Genomic DNA, 18,849 nt, shown 5'->3' with positions numbered 1-18,849 from the left:
GTTCATAACCTACCTAGGTATATATGTGTCCATATCCTCACTATGATACCTAATTAGTCCTCCATAGGTACTCCGTGCTCCGTAAGAGTATTACACAATGCGTCCATCGCATTTTGCGGCAATAGGGGACTGCACCTGGTTTAAAGAGAGAGAGAGAGAGATTGACAACGGGAGAATTTTGACTTTTTGGCTTGCGTGATTTCTACACGGAAAAGGCCTCCTCCCTTACACGCAGGCATGCCCGCTCGCCCGCTCTCATTTCCTCTGGCGGTCTCAAATTGGTCCGCCACGTGTATGCAATGAGCACACACAGTTCAGGGCCTCCGCTCCATCACTCTTCGCCGAATTTCATAAAGGTAACATGCGTTCCCGCCATCCGGATGATATACGCGCATCATACCCGCCCAAGGTAAGCAAGATAGTTCTGGTGGAGGAAGATCCCCGTTCCTCCCGGGAAATATCAATTCCTTGTTTTGCTGGAGTCTCCCTGCATCTGGAAGAATGGAATCCCGAACTCTTAAAACAAGAAGCTTGAGTCTGTTCTATGCGGCGTTTCCGGGTTTCTCTTCTGTATCAATGTGCTGTATACGAAGATGTGATCAGCAAATGAACTCTCGTACTTTCACGAAGACATAAATCAACCATGAAAACTGGTTGGAATGGGCCAGAGAGCCAGAACGGCGACAACAGAGAAGGGGCTGATCCAACATAGGACATGAGAGTTGGAGAACGCTGAGGTACTTACCCAAACGACATAGTTCGGCAATCCTACAACCTGATATCCTGCCCGTTTGGCCATCTTCGCGAAACCCTCAGTCTCGGCTTGGTTTTCAAAAGCGTAGCAGGGGAAGTTAATCCCTAGATCCAAATGTCAGCACAGGCATGTCACACCACACATTCGTGTTTCTGGATTGCAGGGTGTATAGTCCAAATACTCACCAGATCGATGGACATCGGCCTTGACCAAAATATTAACTCCACCAATACCATCCAATTCAATCTCTTCATCTTTGTTGTTTCTCCAATCGCCCATCCTGGCCATGTACGTTCTTCCGGTATCGTATTCCTTATACCCTTCTGCGAGCACAACGTCTTTATCGAGCGAAGCAGCGAGTCGACGGCCCTTGTCGGATTCGATCCAGCTATTGTAGTCGAAGCGCCCTTCGATGTCACGTCCGTTTTCGTATCGGTGGAACCAGATATCTGTTCAGCGAGCATTAGACAAGTCCTGTCATTTTGGATAAAGGCAAAGGTCATACTTGGGACCAAAACATCTCGATCATGGGCAACAAAGTCCTCAATGATCTTCTTGGGTGAATCTACGATATCAACATCGCGCCAGTACACCCAACTGTGTTCGGGCTTCAACGCCGCTGAGAGCAAATAATTCCTTGCTCTTCCCATTGCCTTTCTTCGCGGGCCCTGGGCGGCGAATCCATGTCTCGATTCCACGCTCATGTCGAGGTTCGAGCCAAAATCCTTTTCGACAATGAGCACGCTGTGGAAGGGGATTTTGTCGGTCCTCTGTTGGATGCGATTCAGCTCGGAGGCTAATACTGCAAGGGTGTCATCGACAGAGTCGCCAACAAGGAAAGCCAGATCGATTAGGTCGTGCGGATACGTGAGTTCGGAAAGCAAGTCAAAGTACTTGATGAGGTAGGGGGCGGCGTCGCGGAGAGGTGTGAGGATAAGAATGCGTTCGCGGTTGCTGAGTGCTCGCGGCGTGGAGACAATGGGGTTGAGATCGATACGGTTGATGGTGCTGGCGTTGACTTCATAAGGTTCGTGGTGGTTGAAGAGGACGGGCGTCTGAAGGTGTTGGTTCCAGGCGACCATTTCATTATTCGACATTTGCGTGGGAGGCTTTGAGGGGCCGAAGCAATAGAAACTAGCAAGGTCACATAATGTCAGTCACCCGGTCTTTCATCTCAAGTTTGAAGGCATCCCGTACTTTGACATCTGTTGTGTAGACACGGTTATCCCCCTCCATAATAAGACAATCAAGCCCGTGAGGGCAACTGCGACCAGAAATCGGGTCCGGGTCAAGAACATTATTACGGCTTTCCAAGGGGGCAGCCTGGCTTTGGCGGACTTCCAGGTCACGCCGCCTTTGGGAAGAAGCATTTTGTGAAGGTCAGGTTATTGTACAAGAGAGAATCGAATGGGCTGTGGAATGAAGGCCAAGAAAGGGAGAGGAAGGGATGGCGTGGCAGTCCGGAGGGAGGTGACAAGCTCCTCGCTAGGAGGACGTCGTTGTTGTCGCGGCCAGATTGAATTCGGTGCTGCTGATTGCGATGAACGAAACGAGCGGAATGGCCTTGCGCATCAAGGCCCGACGGAGAAGGGTCGAAGGTGTAGGAGGAGGGTAGGAGATAGCAGGCTGAGGGTGCGATTGGGACGACGGCTGACGCAGCGCGACTCGGGCCGGAATCAAGGGTTGCAAAAGGAGTTCTGAGCGGCTGAAGCCAATACTGGCAGAGTGTGAAGGAGAGCTGGAACTTGACAGACTCGGATGCAAGGGATGGTGGTTGCGGCAGTGGAGTGGTGGTTGAGAAATGCGGACATCAATCTGGACCTCTCTGTCTCTATCTGATCCTTTTTTCCCCAGCACCTGCAATTAGCCTCAGCGGCCTCTTTGTACCTAAGGGCTAAGGGCTTAGGACTCACTAGAGTCGCTACCACCGCGCGAACCTGCGGAAGGGCCCCGATTAGGCTTAGCTCACTCCCTAGCCATTTCCGACCCCCGATATCAATTGGCACATGTGCGGGCACGTGGTTGCATATATACCTCCTGGTACCTACTACCGTTCGCCTAGTACCGGTACTAATACTAACACCCGCGAAGGTTCGATAATACAGTTGCCTACCTAGGTATATATCCAGACCTTGATAATACTACATTTTGCATCATCGTCATACCATCATCCCCGTCAGACGAGCCTTGAATACAATGCCGGTGGATTGCCCCCATGGCAATCAACACCCAAGGCTATGCTTCACCAGATACTGGGCCATGTGCGCCTTTAGTCTCGCTCCCTGTCATCCCGCGTCCTCTTGCGCCCAACATACCCCGGCGGGGAGGGAACTGTCTCGTAGGAGGAGTCACATTGGCTTGGGCTTCGTCGAGCACTATCCAGTAAGTCTTGCTGTCGGATCAGGGCCTGTAATAGCAACTGCACCACCATTTCCGCTTGTTTGCGTCGGTCATTGACCGTCTGCACTACTCTTCCTGCCATTTCATGGGCGTATATGGCTGTCCAGAGCTGATCGTCTTTGCCGGGGCCTTTGCCTGATTGGATTCTGGTTTTCTTCTCAGCCCTTGCGTGCTCTGCGCCACATTCTGCCGCCAAATCGGGGCATCGACGATGACTTTCCATTTGAGACTCTCGATGGCGGTCTCGCCTGTCGTTTTCAGCAATTCGGTGTGCCTCGTCTGCTTCTTGTCTTCTCCTTTTTTTGGCCATCAATTCCGGATCGAGTTCCTCCATCCCTTGCGTCTCTCTAAGGGGCAGTTTCTTCATTGGTCTGCGCGGTTTCGATACGCGCTCGCCGTAGAGTTCCCGGCTCTCGTCGCGGCGGAAGAACCCGTCAACCAGTTCATCCAGGGATTTGCCAGAGATTCGTTCCTCTATGCGTTTGCTGAACTTGTTCGTTGGAGAGGTAGGCTTAAACCAGCCCTGATTGTACGCTGGCTTAATAGCAGGGTCATGTAGCAGCTCTTTAGCGTAATTAACCGCAGCCGCGAGCTTCGGTTCTGGCAGGTCAAGCAGTGTCCGGACATGTGCGATATCGCCGTCGCCGTCGCCGTCGACGTCGGCGTCGATACCAGAGTCCATCGAGCAGACGGATGAGCAGCTGCTGACCGTGAGTGGAGGGGTCAAAAGCTGTTCGTGGGCTCGAAAGCTGAAAGTAGACTCGTCTGTAACAGAATTGAGTGGTGCCAGAACTGGGCCATTGTAAGGCAGAGCACGGTTCAGAAGAAGTTGGTCAACGCTGAGCATAGGAAAGCTGTTAGAACGAGGCAGGTTGGAAGTCTGATTGAAGCCAAGTGGAGGCAGAGGCAAGAGTGGCGCTGCCGACTCCCTTGCCAGTATGTCGGTGATGCTGGGCAATACAGCCATTTTCTCAGATGCAGAGTCCTCTTGCTTTGTCTTCTTTGTGATGCTGTTGCCTGCCTGCATTTCGACAGTCAGATAGACGGAGACTGTGTAGATTAAGGGACTAACCATGGTTCCAGGGGATGTAGAGCTGAGAGAAATATGTTCAATGGTGAGCCAGCAGTGTATCAACTTGGTTGCGCCTCAACAACGTCCACGGAAGCACTACCAACGTGCAGCAAGACCTGAAACACGGAGAGAAGGTTCTGCGGCAAAGGGAGACGCATTTCAATGAACTCGAGCTACCAGATGGGCTGAATATGTACCTCAATACCCTCATACCCCTGGGCTGTTGGATTCTGCATCGTATGAAAAACATAGCGCATGAATCATCTCCACTCTGCTATTTGCTTTGCAAGCCGCGTCTCTGCCTCTTAGATGCACTCCGGCGATCAGAAATCCAAAAAGAGCTCAACATGCGCGCATAAGAGTTATCCTGTTTGAGCTAGACATCAGCGGGGAATCGCTAGATGCAAGCAATGACTGGGGGTACAGCAGGTTGTGATTGGGGAGACCAAACTGTCAAAAACCAACCCCGGGATGGTCTGTTCCATGAAAAGAAGGGCAGGACGTCTCCTTCTTAATCAGTCTGGTGTTGTGGAGTGCCGTAAAGCCCGAATTGGATCAAGAAGGGCTTGAGGCTGCTGCTGCGTTTGCCACACTAGCCAGTTTGATCCCTTGATCACCCAAAAGATAGACATGTGCAAGCTTCGTGACGGGGGTGTTCTCCCCATTCGCTTATCGACCAGAATTTCCATGGCAGTTGCCTGCGATCTCTCTTACCAGGGTCGCCCAGTTATGGGAGATCGGTCGTGAGTGTATGGTTCCAAGGAGCTCGGGCTTCCAGCCTTGTCTACAACGGAGCCAGTGAAAGAGAACCGCCTTCATCTGCAAAACGACCATGATTCATGTGATCGCACATCGCTGCTGGAGTCTCCTCAGATCGCCTTTCTCTCTCTTTTCTGATACGATGGGCTTCTCGATCGTGGCAAATGCCCGCAATCGAATGGGGACGAGGGTAATGGCTGAGCGACAATAGTGGATGGAATTCCCGGCTGCCAAGATTGGGAGCTGGGATTTCAGCTGTCAAAATGTGCCAGGTTGACCCTTGGGAACAGTACGAGGTTGGCTGAACCGTCTCAGGCTGCTGTCGGACCAGAGATTTTTGACAGCTGCCCTAGGCCGCCTTCGACCGCCCTTGACGGCTCGCCCGCGTCAAGGGGGCTGTCACGGGATGCCCCTTGTCCAAATGTTGCCAAAGCTCTGCGCAAGATACTACCCCAGAAAGCAGCAGCAGTCGACCTTCGTAATGTGTATTACATTGATATCATATGTGATGCATGTCCAGTACAGGATGTTGGAGTATATATAGCCGATATGGGGAAAAAAACTTTCCTTGTCTTGCGAAACCAGCCCATCGTCTTCTTAGCGTCAACCCATTTCCTCATCATTTGGAATTAATAAATGTTCAGATGTCAACTATTGTCGTATTGTGTCAAGCCCCGCCGGTTAGAAGATCCAGGATGAAGTCGCCCATCCGCGAATCATAGGCTGGAAGGTCATTCCCAACGGCCCACAGCCCGTGGCTACTCGTCGGCTCTCCCCTCTAGGAGTTTCCTTGATTCGTCCAGTCTTCTCCTGAGCACTTTTGCGGCACGCATTTCGTGCTTTCTTTCCGACCTCAGGATCTCATTGCAGACGCCCCCCACAGCCCGCAAGAGATCAAGGACGAGATCCTTGTCGACGGTGGAAAAGGTCACCGACCCAGGTCCTTCGCCAACCTTGAATTCGGGGTCTGCTAGTTTGATCAGACTCTCCATCAGGATCTCTGTATTTGCGGGATGATCAACTGGCGTCTCCTTGGGCGTTTTAGTCGCACCCCCGAAGGCTCTTGGGGTGGGAAAAGAGGCATGTGGTGAATGGACAGGAGGGGTCGGTATCCCGTTAGAAACGATACTCCCTTGCATCTGACTCTGTTGTGGGGATCTCATTTGACCTTGTCGAGCCCGTCCACTCATGGGAGGTGTCGGCCAGACAGCTGTATTTCCGCGTTTTGGACTCATTGGTGTTTGAGAAAACCCCGTCCCGTTGCCCCATGTGAGAATCTCGGTCGGCATCTCCTCGACCTCGTCTTCGCCACCGCCTGCCCCTTCTGTCGCCGTCGCAAAAGTGGCGACAGTTGAAACCGAGTCCACACTATTGCTTCGTGCGGCTTTCATCCAAGGTTTCGAGGGAGTGGCAAGCGGAGTGGGATTGGGCGGAGTCCCGGGTTTAAGGAAGGTCTCCTGAATTGGGGTGGGAGTGTTTGCGGCTTCTTCTGTGATTATTTCCTCATCGAGCTGAGTCTCCGCGTCATCTTCGTCTATCGTCGGGGTATCTTGGTTCATGCGTGTCGTTGTCACACTGCTGCAGTCACTCTCACTAGGAGTTTCACTTCTAATACCCGTCCCGGTGTAATTTCCCAACGCACTATGGAGGAACATGTTCTCATAGTCGAAAGCATCTAGCCTGTCTTCATGGCGTTCTGCAGCGCCTTCAGTAGTGAGCAGATGTTCGGGGATCTCGGGTACATCGGGCTCGAGGTCCTGCAAGCTCTCTTCCAGAACCTCATTGAGGTAAATTTGCTCTTCTTCCGAAGCTGCAATCGGTTCGTCATCGTCAAACTCTTGCGCCGCATCTTCATAAAGCGATTCTTGAACCAATGAATTTGGCTTTTCGAGAGGCGCCGGCTGCAGATGAATCGACTTGTGAAGACTTGGAGTGTTCTTGTCTGTCCTGGCTTCGCTAACAAAGCTATCTTTGGTTGCTGGGAGTTCGACGTTGAGTAGCGTTTGTGCCTGCGGCGTAACCGGTGCGGCATGTAAGTCTAGCGGCATCTTCTGTCGGGGTGGGCTCCATCCCATCCCAGCATTTGTGTTAATCGGGCTGCCTGCCTCTTTATACTCTGGGGCACTCGTGTACCACTGCTCTGGGCTCTGGGCACTCGCAAAGGGGCTGGGCGTTCTTATGCTCTGCATACTTTTTCTCCTCAAGCTGTCTGCCTGTGCTTTGTCCTTCAAGTCGGAAATTTTTGCCTGTAGATTCGACATCTGCTCTCGAATTTCTTTGGTAGACCGATTTGACATGGCCGATGAAGATCGAGCAAGAGCTGTGGGGGGACTGCTTGTGACCACCGAAATGTCTTCTTTCGACACGGCTGCCAGGGTATTGATGCCCAGGCCCCGCGGCGCTGACGCATCTGGGGTCGTCTTGGTTGTGCTTGGAGGGCTTTCTTCCTCCTTCAACACCCGCAAAGGCGAGTTGAAGCTGCGATTACTTGCCGGCGAATGTGGACCACCCCTAGCTGAGGGCGAATGAAGCAGCTGTTGGGGAGATTCTTGCCGGCGTCCATATTCCAAGGCGCTTGCAGACCTGATTTCGGGGATTATGGAAAGGCGCTTTAACCCAGAATTACCGCCCGTCGTATCACTGCCGCCTCTAGCGTGGGCCACTGAGTTGTTTCTGTTAACAAGATGAAGTGGTCTGGGTTTTCGCTGACTTGCACCGGCCAAAGAGATTGAGCGGTACAACCCACCCGCGGGCTGGTGGAATTCGTTTATATTCGGCGAGGACCTCGACGACAAAAGGATACTGTGACGTGCTTTGCTTAGATTATCCTCCATATGTGTCAGTCGCTTCCTGGCATGCTCAAGAATCCTCTCTGCTCGTTCGTTGAGCAAAGCCATCTCGTCTTCGGCGTTTGTCGTAATCATGCTATTTCTCTTGCTGTCAGCCTCCTCAATGTCTTCATCCGGGACCTTGGCCACATCCGCGGCCAGCCTCTCGTTCATGATCTTGGAGGTATCGAAGTCCTCCCAACTGCCCAGATCGGAGCCATTGCTGGAGCAGGATTGATTGCTTAACCTCCGGGCCGCCAGCGTTATCGGGCCCGCGGGAGACGGCGAAGGAGGACCTGATCTGAGCGGGCTCTCGGTCCTCCGACTTTTCTTCGACTTTGGGGTTTCCTCCTCTCCAATATCGCTCAGAGGCGCGCCGTGTTCGTAGCCATAGTAATTGGTATTTATAGGAGGAACGGCCCTCGAGGGCATTCTAATTGTTGTCGCGATTCCCAGCTCAACTCCGGGCTCAAGCTCGGCCGGAGATGAGCCCAGTGACACCGCAGAATCTGGACGGACGGATATGGGGGAAGAGTGTAGAATGGGCGAAGATGCGCGCGGACTGGGACTGGAGTTAAGATGGGGCTGATATGGCAATATCATGTCGGGATTGGTCAAAGTCGGCGACGGAGGCACTTCCTGTGTAAACAGGTCGTGAGGGATGGCGGGAGGGATAGGATGAGCGTGCGCATTCGCCATGGTGACCTAGGTCGAGTCGACGAGCCAGACGATTGACTCTGACCGAATGCGACAGCGCGGAAACGACGAGCTGCTGGAGTGAAAGACAGCCGCAAGTCGCAAGGGGGTCTTGTCAACGCATCCCTGCAGTCACGGGAGGTTCGAGGGAGGTCGTTGGGGGGATGTTGCGCAAGAGGCAGATTCTCAATGCGACGTTTGTGAGCCGAGTGGAAGTTCAACGGTGGAAGAGAGGTGCAGACGGAAAAAGAAACCTTGGAAACAGGATCTGCACACCAAAGCCCTACCCCCCGGGCTCGTCAGATTGTCGGACAAGGGGGTTTTGGCAAGTACAGAGTAGTGGCAGACAGATCAGTGAGAGCAGTGCATGAGTTTGACCAGGTTGTCGCCGAACCAGACATGGAGCAAGAGTGCGGGCTCCGGGATGGGGAGTTTTGATGGCGCACAGCAGCCAGGGCCAAGGGTGCCACAGAGCCCAAGGGGGAAAACGGAGTGGAAACAAGGCTCTAATAAGGCCCAGCTGCGATCATGACTGGCTGCCTCCCCTGCATCAGCGCCAACGGGGTTCCAACGACGCCAACGACGCCGAATCTTCAGCAACCCGCCCAACGGGAAGCCACCTGGAAACTGGCCAGTCGGGGGTTTCGTAGCCTGTCAGCTGCGCCCACTGCGCCCAGCACCCACCCAGAGCCTTGATGCGAAAATCTCCAAAACAGACGAGACCTTGATCGCTTGAACCTTCACTCACCTGACATGGCATCCCATCCACATTATTGCACATCCCACAGGCTGCACGTAAAGTAAGCGAGGCAATTTCGGCCCCACGTTCTCCCCATAGGCCATCGTCAAACTCGTCATTCTCGAAAGCAGGAGTAGGTAAGGCAAGGCAGAAGTCTCCATGACTGTCAACGACAGTAACCAGATGCTGACGCAGGCGACACCAGAGTACGAGTAGTTGTAAGTGAGAAAGAACGAGTGTCTGGATTCTTGGAGGCCCGGCAGTCCTGTTCATCAAGTGAGACTCCTGGATGCAAAGGGGCAAAACCACTCTCAGGAATGCCAGCCTTCGTCCTTGTTCCTGCCTCACCTTCCGATCTCGAAGCAGTCGCCCGCGTCCAGTTCGCAGCCTGCGCCTCCGACCATGGATTTCCTGTCGTCTTCCCAAAGGGAGCCACATTAACTTCCATCACCCACTATGTGCGTTCATACGAATATGACCTGGAGAACGACCCGACTTGCCACCTCATGGTGGTCAAGGAAGCCATGTCCGGCGAGATCGCGAGCTTTGCCGTCTGGCATTTCTTCCCTCCCAAAAGCCAAGAGGAGGTCGAGCAGGAAATGCTGATTCAAGAAGTTCCACTCCCCGACGACGCCAACAAGGAACTGGCGAATCGCTTGGTTCGTAATAGCATCAGGAAACGCCATGAAGTCGTTGCATCAGCTATCGGGACGGAAAAGCCCTATGCTTGTAAGTATTAGCCCCTCCTCCTGTCACTTTGCCGGCCAGTTCTTCTTCAGCAGGTCTGACTTGGTGGCAAGATCTCGCCGTGATAGGCACCAGTCCGAAATACCAGAAGCAAGGCGCTGCTTCTCTTCTGCTCCAATGGGGTCTGGAGCGTGCCGATGATCTAGAGCTGGCAGCCTACGTCGAAAGTGCTCCACCAGCGTTGCGACTCTACGAAAAGTATGGCTTCAAGGAAGTTTCCAAACTACCCCTAGAGATGTCACCGTGGAAAGATGGAGAATATTTGAATGTATGCATGGTTCGGCAGCCTTCAAGTTGAATATGTTTTAATCCCCAATGCCGTGGTCATGCCGTTTTGATCTTCACTGGCCTTCATTCCGCCCTTAATTTAGCCCTCACCATCAAGGGTCCCTGTTTCTCTCCTATTCCCACGCTCTCTACGATCAATTCCTCTGCAGGATCCAGGACTTCTAGTTCGAACCGGCGCCACAGAGCCGTCAATACTTTGACGATGCTCATCATCGCCACATTCCTGCCTATACATGCTCGATGACCAGCGCCGAAAGGTGCGAGATCATTGGGGGACAGTGGCTTTGCCGGATCAAGCCATCGTTCGGGCCTGAAGACGTCGTGGTCCATGCCCCAAACAGAGGCGTTGTGATGAATCACTTGGTTGACCATCGAAACATTGGTCTACAGAAGGGCCACATTAGCTTGAGGTCTCAACCTGACAAATTCTCGAAACCTACCCCAGGAGGAACATAGACACCTTCGATCACCACGCCTTCTGGATCACACACCGTACGCGGTAGCGGCATGGTGAAGACCGGGGAAATTCGGAAATTCTCCCGGATACAGGCCGTCGCATACGGCAGCTGCGCTTCCAATCCAGCATACGCCGGTAAGGAGTCGCCAGCCGTGTCTTCAAAGGGAACGCATGCAGTTATCTCTTTCGTGAGCTTGTCCGCCACGCTCTTATTATGCAACAGATGATAGAACAATAGAGTCAAGGTGCCCGAAGTCGTGTGTGATCCGGCGACCAGAAACGCAAATGCCTCTGAACTGACCGCCACCTCGTTCAAGCGCTCACCGGTCTCGGGGTCCTTTGCACGGATTAGCCTGGTCAGAATGCTGTGCTTGTCACTGATCTTTTCCCTGGCCATTTCGTGGGCGACGCATGCCGACGTCCTGTCTCTGAGCTGCTTCCTACTCTCCAGGAGATTTTGCAGCCACGGGAGCGGAATATAGTTTGCGAGTTTCATACTGTACGGCAGCAAGGAAGGGAGCATGCCGAAGAGACAGCCCAGGAAAATATGCTCGTTGATGGGTGGCAGCTGTGCGGGGTCTTGGGCGTCTTGAGACCCGAAATCAGTGTGGAAGACCAACTCGCCCATGACGTCGTAGGCATAGTATCCGATGAGATTCTTCAGATCAAACGGCTTGGAGCCCTGTGCGGCAATGGCGTTGATGAGGTTGTTGAGATGGCGATTGAAGATGGATTCCATCTGCGAAAGGGAAGCGATCGAGAAGCTGTGCGCCATCTGGCGACGTCTCTTTGCGTGGAGCTGTAGTATCATCATTAGCGTTTCTCCGGACAGGAAATGGCATTGGACACGCTCGAGGTGTTAGAACCCGCTGCTAATGCTACTAACATCTTCATCCCTTGTCCCAAACGAATTCGGATGGAACGTCGTGAACCCGTCGTACAGGTTACTCTTAATGAACCTCTTTGAGCCGCCCTTGTACACCTCGTCGAGGATCTCAACACCCTGGAAGCTCAGCTCGTTGGGCGCCACGCGCACCACCGGGCCGTACCTCTCGTGCACCTTCTCCATCGTGTCCGGCATGCGCTTGGTGCATAGGTGATAGACACGCCAGAGGTCCGTGTGCGCGGCCCAGAATGGGCCCGGGAATTTGCGGAGGGGGTGGAAGAATTGATTGCGTAGGAACGAGAAGAGAAGGAGGATGAATGGTAATACCAATATGAGAAGAAGGTAGAATGGGAGCATCTTTGTTTGTTTTAGCCGTCTTTTCTTCTTTTTGTGGCCCAGGGTGACGAGAGACAGATGGCGGTCTTGTGCTGAAGGGAGACCCGCGCAACAAAGGACCAGAAATGCTGGGACAGTAGTAGTAGAGGTATTCACTCGACAGGACAGCTCTAGATGGGGGCTTGATATAGGATCTGAGCAGGGTCTCACCTCAGGCACAGGACGTGTGTTCCCTCATCCGTCTTCCCCCTACCGAATGCTGAATGCTGACATGGTGGGCTTCCTGTACGTCAGTCGTGCAGTCTCGGTCCCAGCCTGTTCGTTCCCTCATTATGACCCGGGGCCTGGAAAAGAACATGCACGTTCCGTCCAGGTTAGAAAGGGTGAAGAGCAGCTGAGGCGGAATAGACGGCCGCTGTGTTCATCATGGAGAGCAAGAAATAATTTGCCAGGTACGAGACTTTGCTGCTGAGAAAAGAGGTTCCCGCCAGTCACCCACGATGTTGGTTGGAATATGGGGCCCCCTTGGTGGATGTGTGGGGAACGCACCATGTACCTAGGGACCTCGTATTATACTTTTTGAGATCTGATGCTCGGAACACAAGTCAAGGCTTGACGCTGGCATTCCGAGCTCGCTTTTGTCTCCAACATGGCATGCTTTGACCCTTCTGGCTTAGAGCAGTCCGAGTGGAGATGATCCTTTGCCCTGGAAAGCGTAACTCGACTCCAACTTCTGCGGTAGCCTTGTGATTCGCAATGCGCTGAGGTCCAACGACTCCGCGGGGTCCAAAGGTCTTTTTGAAGCCACACTTGACTACCTAGACTATTCAACTGACAACGCTGGCGCTTCAAAAGCACTGTCACTCAGGGATAGTCGCCGTTTAGCTCGAGCCTCATCACCACTATCAGTCAGGGACAATCGCCGTTTAGCTCGGGCTCCATCACCCTCCTGCGTAGAATCGCCATCTGGCACTGCTAGAGCTGCTGCAGAAACCGACCCCAATCCAGTGAAATCTTCCTCATGATGCAAAGTGGCTGGAGCCTTCCTCTGGCGTTCAGCTTTACAGTTGGCCTCATACCGAGAGGAGTAGAAGTCAGGATAATCCGTTAGCAATTCTTCGGCTTGTTGGACAGTCTGCATCATGGCGCTCTTCAATTTGACCGCCTCCCATCTGTCATCAGCCTGGATCTCCAGAAGCTTACTGATAGCTGTAAGGATGTCTTGAAATGCGGGCATTCCAGCACACCATACGTCTCTCAGCTCTGCCATAACTTCCACGACGACCGACTTCAACTTGTATTCAAACCCTCTTTGGGGTGTCCAGTATTTGTCCCAAAATGTATCGGTCCTGTTGTTGTCATCGGCAGCCGTGCAATTGAACCGTGCCGTGGAAAAGCCGCTTTCGCCGCTTTCGCTCGATTCGAAGAAGCGGAACATCCAGCACATCAACTCCAAGTATACACAGCCCAGAGCCCACATGTCAAAGGGCCGTGACACAACCCCCTTGCGGTCTTTGTCAGGTGCGTAATAAGTCAGTGTACCTTTCGTCTCTTCCGTCACCCTAGAATGTTCTCCGGGGTTCGCCGGTGGATTGAAGCTGCCCGACCCAAAATCGCCGACTTTGAATCTGGGGTGGGAGCCTGGGACTTTTTCGAAGACCAGAATATTCTCAGGTTTGATGTCATGGTGGCATCCCGAGAAAGCAAGAACCTTCGGGTCCGGGTCGCTCTTTGTCGGGTTCGTCACATTATGCACATCGTGAATGGCCAGAGCCAGTCCTTGGAGCTGCCGCAGAAACCACAGTATTTCGTGTTTCGTGAATGCCACGGGCTCCACATTTCGCATAAATGTCTTCAGATTATACCTGGCTGCTTCGTAAAGAATATAGTGGTCTTCTGACTGCGTCCAGCTCGTAATGTAAGGAACAATATAAGGATTCGGGTGGTCGGCGAGAATTTTAAGCATCATTATTTCTCGCCCAAACTGCACTGTACGTTCAGCGGGGAATTTTTTCAAGGCAAAAGAACACAATGGATCCTGGTAGACAAGGTCAACAACGACAAAAATGCAGCAAAGAGATAGATCATGGGATGCTTGACTTACTCCGGTCAGATAGTGGTGCGCAGAATCGATCGAAACCTCGTACACTGTGCCGGAAAATCCGTTCCCAAGTGACTTGAGTCCAGAATTTGGCAGAGTAGGACGCAACGGCATGACCTCGCCCTCTTCGAGCCTGTGGTATTGGAAATATTCCTCGACTTTCCTCACATAAAACCTGGCTTTGTCGCGCACAATCTCATTGACCTGGTCATTACAGTAGAATAGGCGACATTCAATAGGGCCATCGTCCCGTTGCCCCGGTAAATTATCGTCATCACACTTATGGACATCCAGAAGGTGATGCAGATAGGCCATGTTATGACCCACGAAGACGCAAGTGAGCAACAGTTTCAATGCCGGCCGCTGGATTATTTCGCGGACAAATTTCTCTCGACCAGCCGGATCCAGGTCGAGAGATTTGTCCAAGAAAACAAGATCATGCACCACCTCGTACCGTTGAAAGACCGCCTGATCCCGACGAGAGATGTACTCTTGGCCTCGATAGTTTCTCTTTTGCTTCTTGCCTAGCTCCGTCTTGATCATCCCACGAAACGTGCGGTTGCCTTTAACACCTGCGTCAGGTTCTGGCCTCAAGCGGGCATATCCAAATTCCCAGTAGATCTGCAAGGAGAACTTTCGGCGTGGATGATAGTGTATAAAGCCGCAGACAAGAGGAATTGCCTTGTCAGCCAATGTCAAAACCTCGGCATCTTCGAGAATGCAATGGTAATCAATAGTGAGCTCGGGCGAAGCACTGATTCGACACGAGCCGTGACGGTAGAACACTTCTTTGCCCTTCAGGGCTTCGCTTTTTTCACGGCGTTTGTCTATCATATCTGTTGGTAGAAGCTCTCCGTAGTTTTCCTCGTCAATCCAAGGGAATTGCCCGAAGTCGTTTTCGTCGTTCCAGTCGTCTCCTTGTCCGTCCCAAGTTAGCATCACCTTTACACGGATTTTGTGAGGCATAATCTCTTTCGTCAAGTCCTCTGTCACAACTGATGGGGCAGGGCTCCTCGAAGACGAAAGAAACTGCCCCGGCGTAAATCCTGGCCTAAGGAACGTAGACAGCGACGTCGGAGCTCTGTTATCTTCCAACACCGTGGGGAATGTTGGTCTGTGTAAGAGAAAGGTCGGCACCTCTGCGACCGGGGGTTTGGTTTCGTTTCCAGTAGTGTTTTGGATCATATTTGCTTCCTTCAGATCGGTGTGGCTTTCGGAGGGGCTGGAGAAATCATAAACAGCTTTGGGTGCTGTGGCCAGGCTTCTCTCGAATGGATGCGTCGATGAAACGAGAGTTCTATACGGACAAGGCTATATAATATGCGCAGAGCGCAAACGAGCAGCTTTTGAGCAAACTATTCCATGGGGAGGGGTCTCAAATCAAACCATGTCCTGAGGCTCTGCTTCCGCGGGACGAGCAATGGATTCATAAAGATGAGCTCGGTAGTGTAACTGGTTGCAGTGGGCGGAGCACACCACCGCTCAGGCACTGGCTCGTCGCGGATTGCCCTAAAGCTCTTTGAAGCACGGTGTTGGCGGAGCTCAACTGAGCCTAATGCATGCAAGAGACACCAGATAGCAGAGCCACCACCATGTCGGCGGGTATGTAGTCGCTGGGATATTCGAGACAAATGGCCGTGTCTGAAAGTCTGGCCCAATCAAATCGGCCCTGGCGGGCTGTGGTGTGAAGCAGGGGTCCGCACCTACGTATGAGCTGATGTTGCTGCAGCCCGACGTGTTCTAGAGTGACGCCTACCTAGCCTGACTGGAATCGACGATGTGTTTGTTCAGAGGCTTTCGAAGCCCTTTGTTGGCCCTGAGTTGAGCCTCGCAAAAGTTGTGTAGTGCCCAGATTCTGGTACGGGACTACGGACGCCCCTGTCGCTCATGACGACGTGGTCATCAGCAAGCAAGTAGATATCTCAGGACGATGGACGAAAGACATGAAATCAGACGTCCTCTGTAACAACAATTTCAGCTGACGGTTGGCGTAGCCACATCCTCGAGGCAGGAATCGAGATTCGCTCGAGGTGCTCGCAGACTGGACGACTTTAGCGAAGGTCGGTGCGGCTGAAAGGAAGAACTGTACCAGCGCATCCACTTCCTCCTGCCTGCTCTTCTCCCCGTGATTGTTGTTCACATCAGTCAGCCTCACTAGGCTGACAGGGTAGATCTCCACGTCCTAGTACCAAGCAACGGCTTCTGAGAGGAGGGGGCAAGCTGGGGGGGCAATTTGCGGGCACCGTGGTTGCGTTTTGGTGGCTGCAGGCGAAGAGCCTGATTGAGTGAGACCCTGAGACCGGTTTGTGAAATGGATGGATGGCATGAGCGCCTGTGGCGATTGCCGACTTGAAGGGGTTTGGTAGGCGTTGAAAAACCAAATTGCACCATGCACCACGGCGGCACAGCACCAGGATCTGCAAAAGTACTTCTGCTCCAGGCAGCGGCATGGTCTGCAAGACCGGCCGAGCGTATAGTCCTGACAGTGGGTGACTGTGATGTCCACAGTGTTGAGTCAGAAGGACAGCCGAAAAGGCTGGAGAATTGGTATATGACAGTGCCACGGCTGCCCTGCTTCGGCTCTGTGCAAGCAAATAATAGCAACCCACAGCCGCATTTGGCTCGCGCGACGTGGTGGCCAAAACACCCGAGACCGACTCATGCAGCATTCCACGCCACTCCACGCCTAGAGGGACCCTGCAGCCCTTGCTGGGAATAAAAGGTGATCACTGAGGCCATGTCTGCTGTCTCAGTACATTCGGCACCAAAACCTTCCCTCTTCTCAGCTCAGCATTATCCGCATCCGTTGATCAATTGCATGATGCCTATCTTGAAAGAGAAAAACTCTGTGCAGACATTCGACAGCCGCTATATCGAGAAGTCCAGGCTTGAGACTCTCTTGAGAACCTTTTATGATCAATCCGAATACAGCGTCCATCGTCAACTGAATAAATGGCGCGTAGAAGCACCACAGCCTCTTGACCAGGTATGTGGGTTCTTGCTGTTGAGCTTCTGAGGCATGTGTGCTGAACTAAACTATTGTAGACGCAGATTGCAGCACTCCGACGCTGACAACAATTACTTTCAATATCAACGATAGTCTCCGTTCTTTCCATGCGACATCGGTACTGAAGAACTGCCACGGTGGTGTTAGAGATATGTACAACTCGCCATTCGGCTACACTTTTTCCAGATGTGGCATTTGTATCCATAGCGATGATAGTAGGGTTATTCACAGATCAAAACGAGGCCAAAATCAAATCTTGGGGCTTTGGAACGAATATAGTCGACAGTTAATTGTCATCCACTAGACCGAATGCCGCTGCGTTGGTTACAAAAAACAGTGACTTGGGATCGAGAGACATGTTCACCTCAGTCTCCGATAGCCACTCTCGTGCAGAAGACATATTCCAAGAACGAACCCTTGCCTACCACAGCCCTGCCCAACCCCTGGGTCCTCAAATACCTCTATTTCAAAGTCTCATCTTCTTACCCTTTTTGTGTCTGCCATACAAGGGCGTTTGACGTGGTGGCTCTTTCTTCAAACTTCAAACAAACTCTTCCAACTTCATGCTAGTCTGCTACTGAATGCAACCTAACGATGGCCGCTGCGAACTAATTGCCGACCTCAGCTATACCCAGCCTCGAAATACGACAGAATCAGTCTCTGGCCTCCGCAATCCCGTCTACCCTGCAAGTAGTCTTGCAAAGCAGGACACGCCGCCTACAGCCCCAAATCAAATACCGGAGTTCGTTTATGCATCATGCACGTCTTCAACTCAGCTTCATGTGCCGCCCTAACCGGTGAGACCTCGAGTAAAATGAGCTGGACCTCTTGGAAGATCGAGTTCTGAAGCAAGGCGCTGCCTCGTGTGACAGATCACCTGTCGGCTGTCCTGCACAAGCGAAAAATAGGCTGCCTGGTCAAGTATCTGCCTCTCCAGTGCCAACCAACAGCTTCGCTTGTGCCGTTTGCCTGTTTCTATCCTCGTTTACCCCATACAAGAAATAGCACCAAAGAAATCGACTCACAGTCCTGATAAAGTCAGCCTTGCCGTTGCCTCCCATGAGCCTCATGCCCTACCATCATATCTCTTCCTCGCCTCCCAGGCAATGTTTCCACGACTCATTGTGATCTGTTCCCTCGAACGACCGAATCCTGCCTTACATTTTCCGCACACACTCCAGCCTATCCACCATGGCACCTTCACGCACGCATTCGTATGGCCCATCATTAGATGGCGGCTCTGGCAGTGGCAGCAATAGCATCAGCAGATCCTCCACCACTACCACTGTCACCTCAGACACGACCGCGAGCACCGCCTGGAGCGATATTTTGAGGCAGAACCCTCAGATAGTCTCAGACCGCTATGTCAAAAAGGAAAAGTTGAAGAAGCATCTCGACGCAACCTATGGGGAGGGGCAGTGTGCTGTCCATGTGAGTTGGTCCTTTTGTTTTTCCGTCCCCCTGTGACCACTTGAGGTGATCGCGAGCACTATTCCTGTACCATGTGGCGTGCCTCTTGACTGACGAGAATTTGCGCCGCCGTTGAGTAGTACAAATCTGGAAATTTCTACATCATTGCGCCTGATGTTCTGTCAGATGTGAGTATACATAAGCCCTTGACAGCGCGTCCTGCGCGATGTTTATTTGTTGGTTTCCTGCTTGTGTAAAGGATGAGGTTCACGAGCGCTGATATTTCACCGTGGTCTTCGATTGAAGGAAGTTTTGAAAGCGTGCGAATAAAAATGCTGCGAGGGAGGATTGCTAGTATCCGAAGTAGCA

The 18,849-nt window shown here is 52.5% G+C and overlaps 7 protein-coding genes across 7 annotated transcripts; 2 read left to right on the top strand and 5 right to left on the bottom strand.

The window, feature by feature from the left end:
• Window positions 1-542: 542 nt before the first annotated feature.
• Window positions 543-1,851, bottom strand: Z520_09844 (uncharacterized protein; the record flags this gene model as incomplete). The annotated part of the gene is made up of 4 exons (XM_016780338.1): window positions 543-581; window positions 746-858; window positions 940-1,203; window positions 1,260-1,851. 4 exons carry the CDS (start codon window positions 1,849-1,851, stop codon window positions 543-545), a joined length of 1,008 nt encoding a protein of 335 aa, XP_016628581.1.
• Window positions 1,852-3,023: 1,172 nt separating this feature from the next.
• On the bottom strand, window positions 3,024-4,229 carry Z520_09843 (uncharacterized protein; the record flags this gene model as incomplete). Its single annotated transcript, XM_016780337.1, has 1 exon — window positions 3,024-4,229. One exon carries the CDS (start codon window positions 4,227-4,229, stop codon window positions 3,024-3,026), a length of 1,206 nt encoding a protein of 401 aa, XP_016628580.1.
• A 1,514-nt stretch (window positions 4,230-5,743) lies between these two features.
• Z520_09842 (uncharacterized protein) lies at window positions 5,744-8,512 on the bottom strand (the record flags this gene model as incomplete). Its single annotated transcript, XM_016780336.1, has 1 exon — window positions 5,744-8,512. One exon carries the CDS (start codon window positions 8,510-8,512, stop codon window positions 5,744-5,746), a length of 2,769 nt encoding a protein of 922 aa, XP_016628579.1.
• A 1,053-nt stretch (window positions 8,513-9,565) lies between these two features.
• Z520_09841 (uncharacterized protein) lies at window positions 9,566-10,293 on the top strand (the record flags this gene model as incomplete). Its single annotated transcript, XM_016780335.1, has 2 exons — window positions 9,566-9,977; window positions 10,049-10,293. 2 exons carry the CDS (start codon window positions 9,566-9,568, stop codon window positions 10,291-10,293), a joined length of 657 nt encoding a protein of 218 aa, XP_016628578.1.
• Window positions 10,294-10,346: 53 nt separating this feature from the next.
• On the bottom strand, window positions 10,347-11,983 carry Z520_09840 (uncharacterized protein; the record flags this gene model as incomplete). Its single annotated transcript, XM_016780334.1, has 3 exons — window positions 10,347-10,667; window positions 10,724-11,539; window positions 11,627-11,983. The coding sequence occupies 3 exons, from the start codon at window positions 11,981-11,983 to the stop codon at window positions 10,347-10,349; spliced, it is 1,494 nt and encodes a 497-aa protein (XP_016628577.1).
• Window positions 11,984-12,785: 802 nt separating this feature from the next.
• On the bottom strand, window positions 12,786-15,248 carry Z520_09839 (uncharacterized protein; the record flags this gene model as incomplete). Its single annotated transcript, XM_016780333.1, has 2 exons — window positions 12,786-14,000; window positions 14,067-15,248. 2 exons carry the CDS (start codon window positions 15,246-15,248, stop codon window positions 12,786-12,788), a joined length of 2,397 nt encoding a protein of 798 aa, XP_016628576.1.
• Window positions 15,249-18,261: 3,013 nt separating this feature from the next.
• Z520_09838 (uncharacterized protein) lies at window positions 18,262-18,737 on the top strand (the record flags this gene model as incomplete). The annotated part of the gene is made up of 2 exons (XM_016780332.1): window positions 18,262-18,501; window positions 18,621-18,737. The coding sequence occupies 2 exons, from the start codon at window positions 18,262-18,264 to the stop codon at window positions 18,735-18,737; spliced, it is 357 nt and encodes a 118-aa protein (XP_016628575.1).
• Window positions 18,738-18,849: the final 112 nt, after the last annotated feature.

The sequence above is a fragment of the Fonsecaea multimorphosa genome, assembly GCF_000836435.1.
Source record: "Fonsecaea multimorphosa CBS 102226 unplaced genomic scaffold supercont1.26, whole genome shotgun sequence".
Lineage (NCBI taxonomy): Eukaryota > Fungi > Ascomycota > Eurotiomycetes > Chaetothyriales > Herpotrichiellaceae > Fonsecaea > Fonsecaea multimorphosa.
Note: the sequence above shows the minus strand (reverse complement) of the source record. Positions and strands in the feature narration are given on the sequence as shown.